Source organism: Anomalospiza imberbis, chromosome 17 (genome assembly GCF_031753505.1).
Source record: "Anomalospiza imberbis isolate Cuckoo-Finch-1a 21T00152 chromosome 17, ASM3175350v1, whole genome shotgun sequence".
NCBI classification, from domain to species: domain Eukaryota; kingdom Metazoa; phylum Chordata; class Aves; order Passeriformes; family Viduidae; genus Anomalospiza; species Anomalospiza imberbis.
The window spans coordinates 7,374,780-7,394,491 of NC_089697.1; the positions used below are offsets into that span (position 1 = coordinate 7,374,780).

At 60.0% G+C, this 19,712-nt stretch overlaps 1 protein-coding gene across 2 annotated transcripts; it reads right to left on the reverse strand.

The window, feature by feature from the left end:
- Positions 1–5,043: 5,043 nt before the first annotated feature.
- Positions 5,044–18,072, reverse strand: HM13 (histocompatibility minor 13). 2 transcript variants are annotated; one of them, XM_068207734.1, is made up of 13 exons: positions 17,845–18,072; positions 16,429–16,527; positions 15,130–15,212; positions 13,968–14,056; positions 13,129–13,214; positions 12,891–13,016; positions 11,038–11,095; positions 10,399–10,482; positions 10,025–10,061; positions 8,937–9,039; positions 8,075–8,160; positions 5,988–6,177; positions 5,044–5,329 (listed from the first exon to the last, which is right to left on the reverse strand). In XM_068207734.1, exons 1-12 carry the CDS (start codon positions 18,022–18,024, stop codon positions 6,027–6,029), a joined length of 1,182 nt encoding a protein of 393 aa, XP_068063835.1. In that variant the 5' UTR covers positions 18,025–18,072; the 3' UTR covers positions 5,044–5,329; positions 5,988–6,026. The 2 variants fall into 2 exon arrangements, with proteins under 2 accessions (XP_068063835.1, XP_068063836.1); XM_068207735.1 differs by lacking the exon at positions 5,988–6,177 and having other exon boundaries at positions 17,845–18,071.
- Between the last annotated feature and the right edge of the window lie 1,640 nt (positions 18,073–19,712).

Here is a 19,712-nt window from a genome sequence, read left to right on the forward strand (position 1 = left end):
GTGGGCGGGGCCGCGGGGAAACCTCGACCAATGGCAGCGCAGAAAAAGCGGGCGCAGCCCCGCCCACTCCATTCGCAAGCCCCAAAGGGCACCGTCTTAAAGGGGCAATGGCGGAGAGGGAGCCGTGACGGGCTCGGGCTGCGGTGCAGGGACGCTAGAGGGGTGCGGAGCGCCCACCCTGGCCCGCAATTAATACGGGTGCTTGCCCCGCGGGCTCCCGGTGTCGGGCTCCTCGCATCCCCGCTCGCCCCTTGCCCCCTCCAGGCCCCGGTGCCCCTCCGGGCGCTCGGGCCCCCCCGCACTCCCCGCGGCCCCCCCACTCCGCGGCGGCTCAGACCGTGAGACGCCAGGGTCGTGACGTCACCCATTCATAAAACCCCGCGCGCTGTCAGCGCGGCGCCGGGCGGGCGGTGCCCATGGCGACGGGGGCGGGGCGGGGGACACACACCTGCAGCCCCTACGGGGGGCACCGGGACCCCCACGGAGACATCGCGACCCCCACAGGGACACCGGCACTCCCACGGAGACACTGGCATCCTCGTGGATACGGGGGCACCGGGACCTTACAGGAGGCACAGGGACCCCCGGGGGACATCTGCACCCTCACGGAGACACGGGGACATCGGGGTCCCACGGTGGCACAGGAACACGGGCATCCCCACAGGGGACAGCTCCGCGCCCCCGCCCCGGAGTTCCCCGTTCCCCGCCTCTCCCGGGGCTCAAACCTCCGCAGAGCTGCTCGGTGGCGGCTGCCGGGGCGGGGGGCGCCACGTTCGGGTCCACCCGAGGGACGGGCAGAGGGGTCGAGCGCTGGGTGTGTGGGGCGGCGCAGGGAATGGGCTGCGAGCACGGTCCTGCCGCGGGCGAAACTGGTGGAGGTCCCATCACTGTGCGAGGCAGCCAGTCCTTGCCCCGAAGGGTTTCTGGTCCGGGCTGTAATTAGCGTTACTGCTAATTAACCCACACCTGCGGGGAGGGCAGGCAGCGCCCGGGGAGGGCCCCCGAGCGGGACCCCGGCACACCCCGAGCAGCACGAAATGGTGTGGGAAGGGAGGGAGCTGCAGCCTCAGACACTCCCGGGTGTGTGTACAGACACAGACACGCAGGGTGGGTGTGGGTGTGCACACACAAAGGCATGGACACACACGTGCTTGCACACACAGATGTGTGTGGGACATACCCAAATATGTGCGCAGGAGTATTTCACACCCATACACAAACCTGTGGAGACCAAACACAGCCACAAATACATGCACACACGGATGGACACACACACACATGTACACACATGCATGTCATGCACACATACAACCCTGCCTTGCACACCAACACGTGTGCCCGAGTGCCAGCGCAGCTCTCCCAGCCCGTTATGGGTTGGGTTGTGGGGGGCAGACCGTGCCGCACATCCCCAGGCATTCAGGGAGCAGAAGGCCTCCCCTCTTCTTCCTCTTCTGGGGAGGGCAGCAATCCTGGAGAGCATGCATGAACTCCAACCCTGCCAGCCTGGCTGGGGGGAGCTGGATCCCCCTGTCCCTCCCTCTGTCCCTCCTCCCTGTGTCCTCCAGCCTGGTGCGGTGGCGGTTCCCAGGGTGGGCACGGCGCTGGGGTCGCCCCCTCCATTCAGGGCTCGGCGGAGGGCCCGGTGCTGCCCGGTTCCCACCGTGGCTCTCAAAGCTGCTAATTAGCCCCCATCTGGCGGCAGTGGCCGGGCCGCGGCGGGAGGCCGGGGACATTGTGCACAGGAATGTCTTTCAGGGCCGCCGGCCGGCCGCCGCCACCGCCAGCTGCGCCGCCAACAATGCCAGGACGAGCCGGACCCCGGGCCCCTGCCACCGGCCACCCCGAGCGGCGTGGGGACGTGGACGGATTTCGTGGCCGCGGTGGGTGTCACGGCACGCATGGCATAGCCGCCCTGGCACAGCCGCTCCGGCTGCCCCAGCCCATTGGATGCCCCCGAGAGCAGGACACCCTCACCCCATCCCTCTGCATGTTGGGGTGCTGGGGACGGGGTGCTGGGGCCAGGGCTGCCAGTGTGGCACCGGGACACTGCCTTGGCCACAGCTGGCCGCGGGGTCCTGGCCTGGCACGGCGAGCCGGCCGGCGCAGCAGTGTTGTCCGGCAGAACACAGAGCTTCATTTCCATCTCAATTCTGGGAACGGGGCGCGCGGCGCGGTAACAGCAGCCTCGGCCATATGGTGCTGGCGGGGCTCAGCCCGGCCGGGGGGGCAGCCGGGGGGCGGCTGCTTTGCGCTGAGCAGGGGTTGCCCGGCAGCCGAGCACATCAAAGCCCCCGGCCGCCCCCGCCCCGCCGGGACCACACAGGGCACGGCCGCGCCAGGCCGCCGAGGGGCCGGGGGGCTGCCTGTGCCGCCGTGACTGGGGGGACGGGGTACAGCCGGCACCCCAGAAGCGGCAGCACCCAGCCCCGCACTCTGGCATGCAGGGCGGGAAGGCAGCACAGACACCGCAGGTCAGGCTGGGCCCCCACCAGTGACCAGGACCCCCAAACTTGGGCCGCTCCTGTCATGGCTGGGGTTGGTCTCCATCCAGATCCCCTCTCCCGGTGCCATCCGCAGGTCACCCCTGAGGCTACACAGAGCCTCCACCCCCCCATGTCCGCACGACACTGCTGAGCCAGGGTTGCAGATGTGCCGGGGCCGCCGGCACAGCTGGAGCGGGGCCGAGGCCTGAGAAAGCCCCTGCGCATTCCCCTCCCGCCTTCTCCCTTCCCGTTCCCAGCTTCCATCCGCTGCAGCCCAGACCAGCTGGAGCCAGGCAGCCCTTCCTGGGATTTATTCCAGCTTCCTGCCCCTCCTCGCCGGCCGACCGGGGCTGGGGCTGCCTTGGGCTGCTTCCTTTCCCTGCTCGCAGCCGCCGGCCGGGCGCCACTGTCAGTACCCATCATCACATGGGACCCCAGCTCTCACCACCAGCACCCACCACTCCATGGGACCCCAATGCTCATCACAGCAAAGCACCCCCCACCCTGTATGGTAGAGCATGAGGTAAAACTGCAGCACCCATCACCCATCATCACCCAGCTGCAACCCTGCTGCGGTGGGGAGGCTCCACAGGGCTCTAAAGACAAGCAGCCCTGGCGTGTCCCCCCTCACACCAGGAACCAGCACTTCCAAAACATGAAACCACCCTCCCCTTGCCTGGTGTTTGCACCCTGTGCACCGCCAGCTCAGCCCATCCCACCCCTCTGCAATTTCTGGTGGGAGATTGGCACAAGGGGCATGTGCCCATGAGCTCCCCTGGCCAACGGGCATCTACACCACTGCCATGAGGTGCCATGGGTGAGTGGGTGGGTGAGGATCATCCCAAACCCCGCATCTGCTGACAGCAGAACAGGCAGCTTTGGCCCCTGCCCTAGCTGGGCGCAGTTAAGTGGACAGAGGTTTCCTGCCAGAGTCGGCACATCGATGTTTCCGCAGCCCCCACCGAGCCGGAGGGACCCTGTGGAGAGGGGAAAGTGGCCCAGCAGCGGTCCAGACACAGTGGAGCCGTGTGGCCTCAGCCCTGCCCGGACCGGAGGTGCCACAGGCCCAGGTGCAGCAGGCGAGCGAACCGAGGAGCGCTGAAGTGCCGGCTCCACTGGCGGCTCCTTGCAGGGCCCAACACACTTCCTTCCTCCTGGCTGGCCCTGACTTATCGGCCAGGCAGGGTGAGGGGTGACCCTGCTCTCCCCTTCCCAGGCCTTCCGCTCTCTGCAGCCCCGGGAAAGCTCCCAGCCACGCTCCCACCACACCTACAGCAAGCAGGAGCTGCTCGGAGCTCTGCAGGGCAGCAGGGAGGCTGGAGGGTGATGTTGGCAGGGGGGGTACACTGTGAACCCCCCAGCCTGCTCCTGCACTCTTGGGGCCTCCGGAGGCTGCATGGGGATGCAGCTCCTACCACCAGAAGCCAGGAAGGAGGCAGAGCTTCCCAGAATGCAGTGCCAGCCCCGCACCAAGGGACACACCAGGCTGGGGAGTGGGGTCCTGACTCAGGGTAGGGTCCTGCACCCCACGGCAGAGCCGAAGTCCTTTTCCACGGAACACTGGAGGCTGGTGAAATCACATCTGGAGTCTAGACTCAGTGACTCGGTGGGCTGGGCCTGGCGGCCGCGCTGTACCCAGACCCTGCTGCACACTGTTTGCTTAGCTGGAGGTATTTAATTGGAATTAAAGTGGCCCCTCTTGTTTTTGCGGACAGGGCTGTTGGAAAAGGAGCTGTAAGTCATAGAAAACATCTGTAGGAGCCTGCGAAGGGTCATTAGATGGCAGAACGCGAGGCGCCACTTTTAGTGCTCGCAGCCGGCGCAGGGAATAATGGTTCAATACGGCTTTTGTGGAGGAGCTGCCAAGCCAGCAAACACTTTCTATTTATTCTGGCAGTGGGCATGGCCGAAGGGATGCAGGATCCTCCACATGTGGGCCTCCAGGAGGGGTAGGGAGGACACTGCCAGTGCTGCAGGACACAGGGCAGCTGGTCCCAGTGGAAGCCGCAGTGGATGCTGGAGCTGCTGCTGCCTGCAGCCCCTCCAGCCCCCATGCCTGCACCAGCATCCTCTGCCCATCCCAGACCTAAAGGGCGCAGGATGGTGCCTGGCTCCCTGCAAGGAAGGGGGACAATTCATGCTACCCTTACCCTGCTGCAGGGCTGGGTTTGAGGTTACCCACTCCTACCCCTCCCATTCCTGCTCCCCCAAGCCATGGGGCGTGAGCCTCAGCTCACTGAGCACCCCAGTAGCTGAGGCAGAGCACGTTCCCATCCTGTGGGGTTCCTGCATCCCAATCCCTGATCAGCCACCCTGATCAGCAGGGCCAGAACCCGGCTCAAACCCACACAGGGCTCAGTGACTCCGGCCCTAAATCTGTCACAGAGTAGGGGCCAGGCTGGGGGAAGGCCCAGTGCCGGAGAAGTGGGAGGGGGAAGGGGATGGTCACTTGGTCACTTGGAAACAGCCAGACAATAGCCACCGGCTCCAGTGGGAGAAGGCGGGGGAGCTGGATGCCAATCCCAGTGCTGGCTGAGCAGGGGCATGGCCACACCAGCACTCCTTCCTTCAATATGGTTTAATATGAGAGAAAGCAAATGCACAATACAAAATTTAAAAACCGGCATACATCGATACCCCACCTGGGTGGCTGCTCCGACACACACAACACGATGCTCTTGCACAATTGTTTCGTCGTCTGTCACTTGCAGAGGGTCTTGAAGGGCCCCAGCCCAGCAGCACCAGGCACGGCCCACGGGCAAGGTCACTTCTCCTTCTTGGAGGCTTCTGTTGGCTCTTCTTTGGAAGCCCCTGCTGTCTCCTTGGGGGTTGAGCTCTCCTCGTAGCTGGGGACAAGAGGGATATGAGTGGGACCAGCTCTGCCCTGGGGACAGAACCCCATGCCCTGTGGGGACAGAACCCCATGCCCTGTGGGGACAGCACAGCCTGTGGCCTCGGCTTCTGCCTTGCTGCTGTTGAGGACAAGGTGGGCTCCAGCCATCAGCACCCAGCACAGGAAGCCCCATGGGGCAGAGCTCAGGTAGGGGGATGAGGGATGCATCTCCTCCAGACATCTCCAAGGGTAGGGTGGACCCAGCCAGGGGCCAGCTCTGTGCCTGGGGATCTGTCCTTGTTCCCAAGAGCATTATTGGATATCCTGGATAGCACATGCTTTCCTTGGCTGAGCACGGGTGCCAGCAGGGCCAGTAAACAGGGGAACTGCAACAAGACCAACAGCAGTGTTCCCTCCCAGGGTCTCACTCCTCTGGCTGCAAACCCCCTCTAGCAGTGGCCCCAGGGCTCTGGCTAAGGAAATGGGAATGCTGCTCCAAGCAGAAAGAACAAGGGATATCAAATCTTCTTGCCCTTCCCGGTCTCCTCCCTCAGAATGGGAGAGAAGCTGGCCAACAGCAGCACAGCAACAGCTCCAGCCTCTGCCCACAGAGTGAGGAGAGCTGGGAATAGGGAGAGCTTGGGCCAGGGAGAGCCAGGACCTGCCCCTACCTGGCCAGAGCGACAGACAAGGGGCCCCGGTGGCAGTGGCTACATGGCACTAGGGCTCTGCTGCCGGCGTCGGCGGGGACAGGACAGTTTCTGCTGCATGGAATCAGCCAGGCTGGCCGGCGAGCCAGACACCGTGGGGAAGTGGGTAAGTCTTGGTGTGTGAGGCAAAATTTCAGCAGAGGATTCATAGCTGCAGGAGAGAGAGGATGCAGGAAGGGAAAGACAAGGACAGAAAGGAGGGTGGGGGGAGAGAGAGAAAAAGCAGAAGAGTTTTGGAGTGAGAGCACCGAGAATGCACCACCCTGTGCAGGAAGCGTTGCATCCCCCTTCACCTGCTTACACCTGCTGGCCTCTCCTTGCCTGCAGACTCCAGGACAGGGCTGCAGAATGGAAAAGTGAGCACTGAAACTTGGGGATGAGGCAGCTCCCACTGGCATGAGCAGAGCCAGGCAACGAGAACCTAGGGAGAGCAAGCCTGGGCAGTGGGGAGGTGGCAGTGGAGCAGCCCAGGGGCTGGGCAGGTGACAGAGAGATGCAGCAGACCCTGTCCTGCCGCTCAAGGACAGTGTGCCCACAGCAGATGTGGGAGGCAGGATGGGTTCCCACTGCTAAGGGAGCTTACTGCCTAGCCTAGGGAGGTTTGGTATGGCTCAGAGCCATGGAGCTGATCCCAATGTCACGGACCTCTGCTCCCCCAGCACCCCTTCCCTGGGCCTGCAGCACAGATCTGCTCACTCCCACCCTACCTGCAGACCCTCACTGCTGTGAGGCCACAGGAACTGCCAGCTCCAGTAAGGATCAGGGCACACCAAAGCAGCACAGCAGAGCTACCTACACCTGGTGGGATTCCTTCGGTGGGAGCCACTGCCCTCCAGGCATCGGTCCCTCTGAATCCCACTGCCTCTGCCTGCAACTGGAGCTGCTTCAAGGGAGGTCTGGCCCCCAGGGGCCATCAAGTTTGCAACCCTCCAGCATCCTGCCCTTACCCTGGCAACACTTTGCTGCTGGAGCAGCTTGTGATACTGCTCTGGGAAGGGCACTAGGCCCTGGCTGCCAGGCTCCCTGCGCTCCTTGCTGCCCAGTGGGCCCGGCCTCACAGCTCATCTCTCCCCAGTTTCCTGGCAGGAGCTGCTGCTGCTGTCAGCTGGTGAGTCACAGCACTAGGGAAAGCGGCTGCAGGATCCCAGGTGCACAGGAAGGACGATCCCAGGACACTCAGTGCCTGCAGCAGCGATTGTCAGAAGCAAACATCAAAGGAGGGGCAGGTGCGGCAGGGCTGGGGACGGCCCAGCTGAGAGCCGCTGGGAACATGCATACCTGCATCTCCCAGGGGAGGGGAAGGGAGGGGAGGGAGGACAGCTGGCTTCCCGTTGGAGCTCAGGAATGCTCCCCACGCTGGGGCATTGGGGAGGATGGAGGGTACACTGTCCTGCTTTAGGATATTCCCTTCCCTCCTCTGCATCAACCATCATTACTGTGCTGAGCCACTACCAAGTCTCGAGCATGGCAGAGAAAACGCTCTCAGGCAGGAGGCCAGAGCTGCCCACGGACAGCCTGGACAGGCTCCAAGAACAGCTGAGCACCACAGCCCAGTCCCCCTTCCTCTGTACCCACAGTCTCTGGGGCACGGAGACTACTTCCAAACCACAAGACTTTGCCCAAGTGGGGAGGTTGGGATGTGCTCGAACCAGCCTTGGCTGCTCTCACAGCCGGCTCTGGCTCCATTTATCCCCACCCACAGGCCCTGGGACACAATGACCAAGTATCTCCACACCAGGTGTGCAGTCCCACCCTCCCCTGCCTGCCAGCGCATGGGAAGAGTCTGTCACTGGGGCGTAGAGCAATACCAGGTGCTGCCTGCTGGTACCACACCACAGCTCCCACCCAGCTCCCGGGAGGCGGCTGGAGCCAGGCCCAGCATGTACAAACACAGACCTGCTCCCTCCACCCACGCACGTGCCGGCGCACACCCAGAGCATGCCCAGATGAACTTGTCCCTCCAGCTGTGCCCGGGCGTGGGAACATCTGCACGCTTCATGTGCTCCAGCGCCGCCGGCAAAACAGCTCCATCGCCAGCTGAGGCTCACCTGAACATTTCAGTTACTTCTCCCTTTGCCAAGGCCACCAGAAGCGGGAATCCAATGCAGGCAGGGACCAGGTACAGCAGCGCAGGCTGTGGGGAAGAAAAACAACTGTTAAACCAAACCACAAATCACCCCGAGGGAAGAGTGCACGGTGAGCTCATGGCCTTGTCCCCTGTGCACCCATGGTATCTGTCACATGGCTACATGGGAGTAAACACCCCAAAAAGCAGCTTCAAGAACTAAGTTAGAGCTCCAGCAGTGTGAAGCTAGATTGGATATTAAGAGGAAATTCTTTCCTGTGAGGGTGGTAAGATCCTGGCACAAGCTGCCCAGAGAAGCTGTGGATGTTCAATCCCTGGAAGTGTTCAAGGCCAGGCTGGAACAGGGCGTGGAGCAGACTGGTCTAGTGGTTGGTGTCTCTGCCTATGGCAGGGGAGTTGAAACAAGATGGTCTCTGAGGTCCCTTCCCAAATAATTCTGGGATTCTGTGAAAATGTTCACTGGAAGGTCCCAGTGGGCCATGAACACTGAGAGCCCCTGTGCAGACCACAGTGTATGGGCTCCCAGAGCCCCCTGCAGCACAGCCAGTGGGTGCTCAGGACAGCTTGGTTGCAAAGAGCCAAAAACCACAGGGCCCCTGGCTGAGGGGCTGCTGTTGGAAACAAGGAGCCCTGCCCCAAACAGGCCTCTGCTCCAGCTGGGCACAGGAGCTTTGGGAAGGGAAAGGTACAGGCAAGCACTGGAAAATCAAAGCCAAGAGAAGACATAAATCTACTTTTTCCTGGCAGGATGCAGGAACTTTGTGGCCAAGCTGGCCTGACCCACTTGGATGTGCATCCACAGGAGGCAGCAGGGTGGAGCTCACCTGGGCATGCTTGAAGATGTGCATGATGAATATGGTGAGGCCCAGCCCAAAGATGTAGGCCACAAAGCTGGTGTAGAAATACGTGTGCGTGTTCTTCTTCAGGCTGTAGGGAAAGGGAAGAGCTCAATGACCTCCGGTCTGGAATACCAGTGGCCAAAATGGAATTGGCCTGGTACTCTTGGGCATCTCCCACCACAATGGAGTGTGTGGAGCGATGCTCTGCCTGTGTAGCCCCCGGTGCTGTGGGAGCAGTGTGGGACTGAAGGCAGTAATACCCAGTAAGAGGCTGGAGAAGGGAAGAAAGCAAGTGATGCTGGATGGCAACTGGGAATGGAGGAATTAGGGCTAGGACCAAGGGGGAAGGTCCCATTGTGTTGGTGGAGCCTGTCCATGGCTCTCAGCAGTTGCTATTTTATCACAGGGCAGGCTGCAGGAACTGGGATTCCCAGCAGGTGCAGGCAGGATGTGGGTGGTAACACTTGGAAGAGCTGGCACAGACCAGAGGGTCTGTGCAAGAGCAGTGGGAGTGGGGCCACATCACTGCAGTCACAGAACACCCTGTTCCCCAGAGCCTTTCAGTGTGGGGCAACTGCTGCAGCCCAGTTGTAGGTGCTGCTTTCCTACATGGGAAGGAGCTGCTTCCTCCAACATCAGTGGCAATCTGGAGGCAGCCAGCACTGCCAGGCACCCATTTGCATCCACATGAGCACTTCCCAGGTGCCAGCACCCCTGGCTCTTTCCCACACTGCCACTGCTTCCTCTCACTGCCCCCCACTTCTTGGTTCCAGGGAGCTGGTGAGGCTCTGTGGGGCTGCTGTGTGCTGCTGCCCTGATCCCCATCCCTATGCTGCCTGCCCTACCTATGCTTGAACTGAACCACTCGCCCCCAGTGCTCAGGACATACCCACAGAGCCGGCCCGGCTCCAAGAGCTTTTCTTTACACCCCCTGGTGTGTCTCCACACCCAGCTCCAGAAGGGAGCACAGGACTGCACTCCTGGCTCCCCCTTCCCTTTTTTCCTCTACAAAAGCAGCTCAAATATGCTGCAAGATCCAACCTGCCAGAGACCCTTCCCTGCTGCCTGCTCACCTGATATCAAACCGCAGCAGCAAGGCAATGAAGATCCCTGCAGGGAGAAAGAAACAATGAGGGACTGGAAGTGACAGAGGAGGGCCAGAGAGGGGCCAGAGGAGCAGGGAAGGCACAGCGCGGGGCTGGAGCGGCAGGGCAGGCGGAGGGAGGCAGGGCAGGACCCGCGGTGCTCCGGTGCCGTGCTCGGGGTGACAGTGCCCTCTCGTGGCACGCGGCACCGGGACAGCACCCGGACCTGCGGGGGGACTCCCAACCCACAGGGAGACCCGCGCGGGGCTGCGTCGGCCCAAGGGCAGAGCCAGGCAGCTGCTCAGCTCCCCGCAGCCCCCTCAAAGGAGACCCCAGTCCCATCCTCCCTCTTCTGTCCTCACCCGGAATGACAATGTCTCCCAGTCCCAGCATGGCGAAGTTGTCGGCATCCAGCCCCTTCTCCAGCAGGTCCTGAGGGAAAACCACTGCGAGGAGCAGAGCGAGGCACAGTGAGAAGGAGTGTCCCCACTGAGCAGACCCCAGCCCCACTGGGTCTGGCAAACAGGGACCAGAGCAGGGCAAGGGGCCTGTCCCTGCCCTCAGCCCCCTCCTTCCCAGTAGCTTTTCTTGTCCTTTCTGGGACAATTCCAGAACAAGAAACCAGGGACCAAACTACTGCATGCTCCACAGCAGCACCAGTTCACCCCTCCTGCTGTTTAGGGGCTCTGTGGGGTTTTTTTTTCGGTTTTTTGGTTTTTTTGGTTTTTTTTGTGGTGTTTATTTGGTATGGACTGTTTTTACAATCAGGAGAAATTGCACACTCCAAAGGTGCAGAGTGACCCAGACAGACCAGGGCACTGCAAACCATCCCTTTCCAGAGACCTGCCTCGGCTTGAGGCTGGCCAATGACAGGGAGGAGGGGTCACTAGCAGGAAATGTTCCTGCAAATATCCCAGCCTGAACCATCTCCAGAGGTGGAGGATGCATGGGGCAGGGCTTGCAGCAAAAAGGACCCCAGCACACAGGGAAGATCTACTCACGTTTTATTGGGGCCTCAAACGATTTGGCAACCGTTACCATCACGTTGGTGCCAAAGACCTGGAACAGAAGGAGCCCAAGGTGACCACAGCTGCACAGGAACATACACACACATGCTCAGCTACAGCCTCACCCCAGGGCCAGGAGTGGCCTCAGTGGAAGAAAATAGCCAATGAACTGCCAAAATGTGGGCGCAGGAGCCCTGCAAATAATGCCGCAGGAGGAGGCATACGGTGGCACTGGGGGAGGTGGCTGCTTCATGGCTGTCCTGCTCTCAGAGCAGCATGGGGACAGCATTCACATGGCAGAGCTGCTGCCCACCACCCAGGCCTGCACCTCAGTTCAGCTTTCATCAGTCAGCTCCATGTAAAGTCCAGCTGGAGGGCAGGAGCTTCCAGCAGAGCGTCCCAGCCTGGGAGCTTCCAGTGGGGACAGGGACAAGTGTCAGATCAGCAGCAGTTTGCTCTGAGGTCATCTACTTGCATGGCCCTATCAGCTGTAAATACTGGCAGCATTTGCTGGGTGGACTGTAAACACTGAGGGCAGCCACTCTGATCTCTGCACCTTGCCACCTCTAAGCTTCCAGTCCAGCAGGCAAAAAAACAGGTGCTGGTTAGCACGGGGTGAGCAAGACCCTGGAGCCTCAACACTGGGATCAGGGGAAAGCATCACATGGCCCCCCAGAACTATGTAGGGGCAACAGCATTGAGATCTCCTTCCTCCTTGAAACCCTTCTGGGATCTCAGTGTGATTGAATCCATGCCAAGTTCCAAGTGACCAGTTCCTGCAGAGGGGCACAGTACGAGGGCCTCCACTCCAAGGCAGCCCTTCCCCAAGTCTCCAGCAATACTCTGATCCATGGGGAAGCTGAGGTGAGAGACAGCCAGCAAGCGGAGAGCACTCATTGTCCCCAAAGCACTGGGAAGACACTCCCACATTAAGCAGGGCCTGGGGCACCAGGTGTACTAAGGCAGAAGGCCGAGTCCCCTCCAGATGAGAGCTGCAGAGGAAGTGGCCCACAGGCTAAGAAACCACAGAGCCCAGACTGTTAACGAGCCTGGGAAACAGGGGCACCACCAGCCAAGTACAAAACAACCCACAGTAGCCAGGCTCAAATATGGAGGGATTACACAGGCAGCTGCAGAGCTGCTGGACAGACCTCAATGTATACAAGGCTCTCAGACATTTGGAAACACGGTGATTCAGAAGGTGGAGGCAGCAGGAAGGACTGGGGAATACGGACATTATAAGGAGAAACATTCTGCCATGCATGGAGCAGAGCACACGACTGCATTCCTGCCTTCCCCACTCCCCTTCCCTCTACAAAAGCAGCTCAAATACACTGCAAGAAATAAGGAAAACCTCAAAATTAAAAAAGTCAGGGTGCAGCACTGGCTGAGGAAAAGGGACTGGAGGCATTCCAGGGTCTGGTCCTCTGTGCAAGAGAACAGGAGGACACTAACAAAACCAGCAGATGACAGAGCCAAGGCACAGCGCATACAAGCAGGCTCAGTGTGCCCCACAGCAGCCTCCAGCCCACCCAACAGCTGTCAGGCCTTGGGAAGACCATAGTGGGGAATACAGGACTGGATATGACACACACTGAGCACCCCACAGTAATTCTGATGAGGTCCCTGCCAGCCCTGGGCTCTCTGAGTGAGAGAATAAAAGAAAACACACTTGATGAGCCACATTCTGCCACTGTGGATTCTGTCATCAACCCTGCCACACCCCTCTGGGCTGAGAAACCAAAAATTCTGACTTCAAGTGTGTGTCCAGCCAGCGTGGTGCCTCCACAAAGGCAGAATGCCAGGCACACACTTCCACCAGTGGCCTGCAGAATGCTCCCACTTACCCAGAACACATCGTAGATGAAGAGGCCCCCAAGCAAGATGCAGCCAGTGCTGACGTTGTTCAGGTGCAGCAGCTCCACCCCGTTGAGGGAGAATGCCAGCCCAAAGAGATTGTTGGCAATCCAGTGCTGAGAAGGACAGGAAACGGAGATCTGGGTCCCGCTGTACATGGAACCCCCGCCTTGCATGGAAATGAGTCCGTGTCTGATCCAGCCCAGTCCCCAGCTGTGCCTCACTTACCTTTCTCAGCAGGTACCAGACCCCCACAACACTGCTCAAGGCCAGGCACACGAGATCCTTGGTGTCAAACTCATAATTCACTATTTCTGCAAGAAAACAGAGAAGTCAGACTTGGAGCAGGCCAGGCAGCTCCCCTTCCCAAGCAGGGCTGAGATGAGTGATTCCACAGCTGGGGAGCCCAGAGCTCATGTCCCAAACGAGGGGATTGTACTCGTGGTACACACATGCAAACCGCCTGGGAATGAGCAGTGGGCTCTGGAAAGCTCAGACCTTCTCCTTCAGCCAGACTCTGCACATGGACAGCATCCACGGTCCTGCTGTCAACAAGGAAATTGGATTCAGGCACTGCCTAAGGCAGGGAGAGACAAATCTTCTCCCTCTTCCTGTGCCAGTTAACTCCTGGTAGTATCACCAGAAATACTCCCTTACCAGTAAAGCTACCAAAGGGCAGGATACTTATCAAAGCACCTTCTGCCAGTGCAAAGATCTGGCCCAGATAAGGCAGCACACATCAGTCAGATCTATTCTTTCCAAGGGGCTCAAATAAAGGCTGTGCATTTAACGACAGCCATAGCTCCATCCCTACAGCACTCTGGGAGGTGTTTCTGGGGTCTCCCTGCCAGCCAGAGGCAGTACAGCATGCCAGCCCAGCTCTGCAGAGACACATGGGGCTCACAGTGGCTATGGAAGCTCAGCAGGGAGCCAGAGGCGAGTCTTTGAGAAGGTTGTTTCAATGGGCTGAGAGTAATAAGACCAAAAAATGGGAAAAAAAAAAAAAAAAGGAACAGTAAAGGCAGAAAGCATTCAGGCTCCCCTGAAAGACCGGAAAGCCAACGTACCCTCCTTGCTCTCCCCGGAGCCCTGGGTGAAGAGGAGCTGGTACTGTTTGTTGGGGAAATTTGCAGGGAAGAATCTGTTCATCATGGGGCTGAAACGAGAGGTGTAGAGAAGGGCAGTTCGACAGAAACCCCACAAGATGTGCTGCCCAGCACCTCTGCGTTTGCGGGGGCCCCACACCCCCTCCCAAGAGGGGAATCGCCATCTGCTCCATCAAGGACTGGCCTGGACATCAGGGACAGGAGCCACAGCAACTCATCCTGCATGGAGATCTGATCTGGCTATACGTGACAGTTCCCCAAATCCTCCAGGGCAAGAAAACAGAGCATTGCCCACAAGAAAGGAGGACACACCCCAGACCCCAGCAAATGCCCTATGTCCCCCAACAACCCTGTGGGTACACAGCAGTGGCTGGGCCACCGCTGACTGGCTCTGCTGCAGAGCCAGGAGCAGAGCAAAGCCCTTGCCCAGCACCAGTCTAGGGAAAGCATCTGGTCCCCAACACTGCAGAGCTCACGAAACAGGAAACCAGTTCAACTTTTTCAGTTACTGAAACAGCCGGAGCTTTCAACACCTCATGCCACGCCTGGCCACGAGAGGCCAGGGACATTACCATGAGCTCCAGCTGCCTGTGTCACCCATCCCAGTAAGGGTGCTGAAGAGCTCTCCCCTCTGCAGGAAGCAAGGACTGTGCCAAAAGGGGTTTAAGTTGGATATAAAGAAAAGGCTCTTCACCCAGAGACTGGCTGGGCACTGTTACAGACTCCTCAGGGAAGTGCTCATGGCGGCAGATTTCAAGAACTGTTTGGAAAACACTCTCAGGAGCATGGCGGGACTTTTGGAGTTGTCTTGTGGAGGGTCAGAAGTTGGACAAAATCCTTGTGGATGCCTTGCAACTCAGGATACTCTGATTCTGTGATTCTGAGCCAGAGAAGCTCCTTAGGGTGAGCTGGCCTTGTCCCAGTGCTGGTGTACAGGATGCTGGCTTCCCAGGACCCCCAGGGCTTTGGTTCCCACCACCAAGGGACAACACCCTAATAGGTTGAGCAAATACCCTAAAGACCTGGTTCTCCTGCAGGGCAGTGGTGCTCTGAAAATCTCCCAATGAAACGAACTGAAGCTTTAGGTAGCCCTGCCCCAGTCACACCCACCCTTGTGCTGTACCTGATAGTGTGGGACAGGGCCAGGATCCCCAGCACAAAGAAATACATGGAAAGCAGAAGATTGATGTACTCTTGAGAGAATATCTGCAAGACAAAACCACAGAGGGGTTAGTAACAACAGCATCCTCCCCATCCTCATGCTCCTGTTGGCAGCTGCTGTGTCAGTGCTCCAGGGAGATGAGAAGAATAGCTAGAATAACCCAAATTCCTGCATGCTGAGGGAGAATATGTTGGAAATAGCCATGTGCTCAAAGAACAAGCACAATGGGCCCGTGAGCTGTAGCACATCTGTGAGCTGCTCAGGTCAAAAAATAACTCCAGTGCTGCAGAAAGGAGGCCAGAGCTTCCTCTGCAGAGCAGGGAGAAAGGCACTGCTCCCAGGGGCTGCCCAGGCGAGCAGTAGCATCCCCTGCCCTAATTAAACAAGGCATTATTAAAACTCCTGCCCTCCAAGTCACACACTCCCCTACTGAATCACACCCCTAAAAACCAGTGTGGAAGGATCCTGGGGCCCTCTGTGCCCTCCTGGAAGGGGGGTGCTGGAATAGGCGAGCACATGGCACACAGCCATTGGCAGAGAAGGGACTGAACTGTACCATTCCCACCTCTGCACCTTAACCCTCACCTCCTGGCCAGCCAGGAGCACCCTGGCACCTTGCAGGGATCTCAAAACAGCACAGCTGGAAGCTGCTATGCCCACAAGACCACTCTGTGCTGCAGCTCCCCAGGCCCCTCTGGGAGCTCAGCCATGTGCCAGACCTGCATGGGCAGCCCAAGGAGCTTGAGGCCAAGACTTCTTCACACCACCACCACGTGCTGCTGAGAGCTCCCATCCATTTCTCAGGTCATCTGACTCTGCCTGTGGGCTCTGAACATCTAAAAGACTTCACCTGATCACACAGGGGCTCCCCCAGGCCTGCAGCTGAAATGGCTCCAGGAGCACAGCATGGAACACAACACAAAGCCAGCAGCATTTGCCCCTCAGAGACCCTGGTACCCTCTGGCTCCAGCCTCTGTCCTGTCAGGTTGGCCCACGGAGGCAGGAAGAGCTCAGGGCTATTTGCTCCTCGGCAGTTCTCCAGAAACAACCTGTGCACAAACACGCTCTCATTTCCCCCAAGCTGTGACAATTCAGGCAAGAACTGACGTCCTCCTGCACGGTGACACCGAAGAGCCCGATCTGTCCAGCCTTACACACCTTCTGTCCCAACACTAAGGGCCAAAAACAGAGTCACCCCATTATGGGAGCTCCTGCCAGGTGGGAAAATGTCCTGCCCCAGCTCCAGTGCCACTCACTTACTTTAAAGAAGAGGTAGAGCCCCAGGAGGGTGCAACTGGCAACAATGGGAAAGCGAGCAGCGTCTCGGCTGGTAATGGTCTCTGGCATCTCCGAGGAGTTCTGGGGAGAGAAGGATAGAACAGGAATGGATCAGCCCCTACCCTGCCTTCACACCTGAGCAGGGGGTGAACAGACACAACACACAACGCTCCACAGTGATTCTGAGAGGGACAAAACACCCACTGGCCCCTGCTATATCCAGAGGTGAGGCTATGTCAGAGGCAGAGCCTGAGCTGGAACACACAAACACTTGTCCTTTCCAGGGCAGCCACAGTTTACTGCTCTTCTCCTGGAGAAGGAAAAAATCCTGTGCTGGCACTGTTCCGTTCCCCCCTGCCCAGAGGGGAGCTGGGCTCCCTCACCACTCAGGCCCAGCCAGCCCCATCTGTGCCACCATCTGTGATCACCCCGTGCATGACACGTCTCTCCAGCCACCTCCTCATCTCTCACCTTGCTCTTGGGACACTTCTCGTGCTCAAAAGCCCCAGATTTATAAACCCCTTCCAAGACATCTTTGCACCACCTCAACCAGCCCATTTCAAGCCATTTCCCATGGGAGACCTTCAGCTTTCAGAGGAGGCAGAGGGCTGCCTGCTTTCTGCCTGTTCCCTGCCTGCTCCAGGCCCAGCTGGCTGCTGCTCAGAGATCTAATCTCACTCAGACAAACACCTGCGGCCAGCACAGATCGAGGGCACCTCAAAAGCCCTTGTGCAGCTTATCCTGGGCACCGCAGTTGTCACGCTGTGCCGGGCAGCGCAGAGGTGCCCAAATTTCTGCTGCTCCCTGCAGAGTGAGGGATGAGAGCCCCCACCCTGAACCACGGCTGGGCGTTGCTCACAGCCCCCCCACTGCCTGGGCTGCCAGAAGCCCCCCAGGATCAGCTGAAGGCCCCAATATGAAGCTTAGGAGCACAGAAGGAGATTTTAAAAATAGTAATAGATCAGACTGCGTAAAACAGTCCTTCCTCCTGAGCTACAGCAGCCCAGCTATTGGGATTTAAGTCCCTGCTATGAAATACAGAGAACGGCGGGAGGAGTACTGGGACAGAACAGGGTGTGCAGGCAGGAGAGCACCCCCGGACCAGCCCCAGTGCCGCGGGGCACAGCCACACACGAGTCCCCCCAGCACAGCTCCTCTTGAGGAGGGACAAGGGGCGGTTGTGTTTTGCAGCACTTGAATTTATCGGGGCGGTGAGGACGCGGCTGGAGAAGCCCTGGGGGAAGCCAACTCTCTCCCCGGGGTCCCCTGCGCCTCCAGGCCCGGTGCCGGGGCCGGGGCCATGCAGCTGCCGGTCCTCCCGTGGAACGGAGCGCCCGGAGGGGACCCTTGGGGAGGGGCGAGGCCTACAGGCCCGGCTGCCCCGAGCCGCGGGGGTACCTTGCTCTTGGCGCAGCTGACGGAGCGCAGCGCCCCGAAGAAGATGGGCAGCAGCGCCATGAGGACGAGGCTGCCGTAGGCCAGCGCCATGCCCTCGGGGGTGGCGGGCGGGCGGGCGGGGGTCCCGGCCCCGGGCGCGGCCCCGGCGGCGCTGCCGTTGTGCGCCGCGGGCTCCTCCATGGCGGCTGCTCCCACCGCGGTCCGCTCCGACACGTCCCCCTTACCGACCGGAAGTGCGTCACGCGTAGCGGCGCTGAGGCCGGCCCCGCCCCGGCGGCCCCGGTGCCAGGAGAAGGGCAGAGCCCGGCGCCGCCGCCCCGGGCTGGGGCCCCGCCCGCCCGCCCGCCCGAGCGACCCTCGCTGTGGGAAGGGCAGGGGAACGCCCGAGGAGGTCCCTGCGGCTAAGGCTCCCGGTTTCCCGCAGCGCCCCTGGGGCACGAGCGGGGAGGTGGCCGCTCCAGCTGCACGAGCGAGTTGGGTCCGGGGCTCCTGGGCTGCCCTGGGTTCTCCTGCCCTTCGCTGTTTTCCGAGGACCTGCACCCCTGTTCTTGGGAATCCCCCGGACTGCTCCCAGCCCCGCCGTGAGCAAACAGCCCTTCTGTAGAATGCCTTATAAATGACAGCAAATTCTCCCCACGCGCTGGACTGGGACCAAGCTCTGCTGGAAAATTGGCAAAAATGTGTGTTTTCCTCACAAATACTGCGAGCCACTGGCAGCTCGGCTGTGCCACCAAGCCTCCTCCTCCTCCTCACCAGGTTGAAAGTCTGCTGAGGAGCAAAAATTGGTGAAGATTTGAGCTCAGTGAAATGGTGCTGCCCTCAGTTTAGATCTGAGCCTTGGGCAAGGAGATGGGAGCACAGCAGGGATTAAAACACGAGTCTTAATTTATTTTTTTTTTAAGTCGTTTAAATTTTATATTTTAAATAAAAGGAATCTATTTCAGGAGCGGGGTGATTCATAGTTCCGTGTTTCAGGCGGAGGGCAGATGGGAAGGCCTCCTGGGAGCCCCTCTCTGCGGGGTTGGCCTCCTGCCCAGGATGCTGCCCTCTCCCTGCATCCGCTGTTCCCAGAGCCGAGAGGATGGGCAGCAGAAGGCAGTGTGCCCCCACACCCCCCTGCATCCCACCCTGGCACAGCACAGCTCCTGACCCTGTCACTGCCCCCTGCTGAATCCCAGCCTGGCTTGGGAATCCTCACAAAGGGCAGCGTCGCTGTGCAGAGCGAGATGGGGGAGTCGGGGGCAGCTGGCCCAGGGTGGCCACATGCCAGCGAGGAGCCAGCAGAGTGGCGGGCACCGGGAGCCCATGGGACAGGGAGAGAGTGCACTAGGGCTGGTGGCCACCCAGGGATGGATAGCACTGCAGCCAGTGGCCACCCAGAGGCTGATGGCACTGGGATAGCCCCGAGAGCACTCGCTGGAGCAGCTGCTACCACCGAGACCTGGCACCACCTTCCCCAGGAGTGGGCCCAGATGGGGACCACAGGCAGTCCCTGGACCCCTGCCAGCACCTCCTCCTTCCACCCTCCCCCCTCCTTCCACCCTCTCTCCGTTTCCCAGCGCCTCACCGTGGCCCCCCTTGGCCTCTCCTCCCACTCCTCCCCTCCTCCCGCACGGCTGCATTTTTCTGGGTTTGAGCTCATTCTTTCCACTCCCCTCCCTGCTGACTGCCAACTTTCCATCCCATGGCCCCCCTCCCCCGCCTCCTGCCACAGGGAAACACCAGCTGCAGCTGCGGGAGGGACCGGCAGCAGCCAGGAGCCCCTGTCCCTCGGGTGCAGCCCCCAACCTCGGGTGTGTGAACCACAGCAGCACCTCCAGCAGCACCAGGAATCGGCGAGCTGGGAGCTCTTAGGACAGAGCAGTAGG

What these genes read in the sequence shown, in the direction of transcription:
- HM13 (XM_068207734.1), bottom strand. Translation starts at nt 18,024, where the DNA reads ATGGAGGAGCCCGCGGCGCACAACGGCAGCGCCGCCGGGGCCGCGCCC. An exon ending in GCCCTGTCCCACACTATCAG is followed by an intron (nt 14,057 to 15,129) that starts GTACAGCACAAG and finishes CTCTCGTTTCAG; the next exon opens with CCCCATGATGAACAGATTCT. An exon ending in CTCCGGGGAGAGCAAGGAGG is followed by an intron (nt 13,215 to 13,967) that starts GTACGTTGGCTT and finishes GTTTTCTTGCAG; the next exon opens with AAATAGTGAATTATGAGTTT.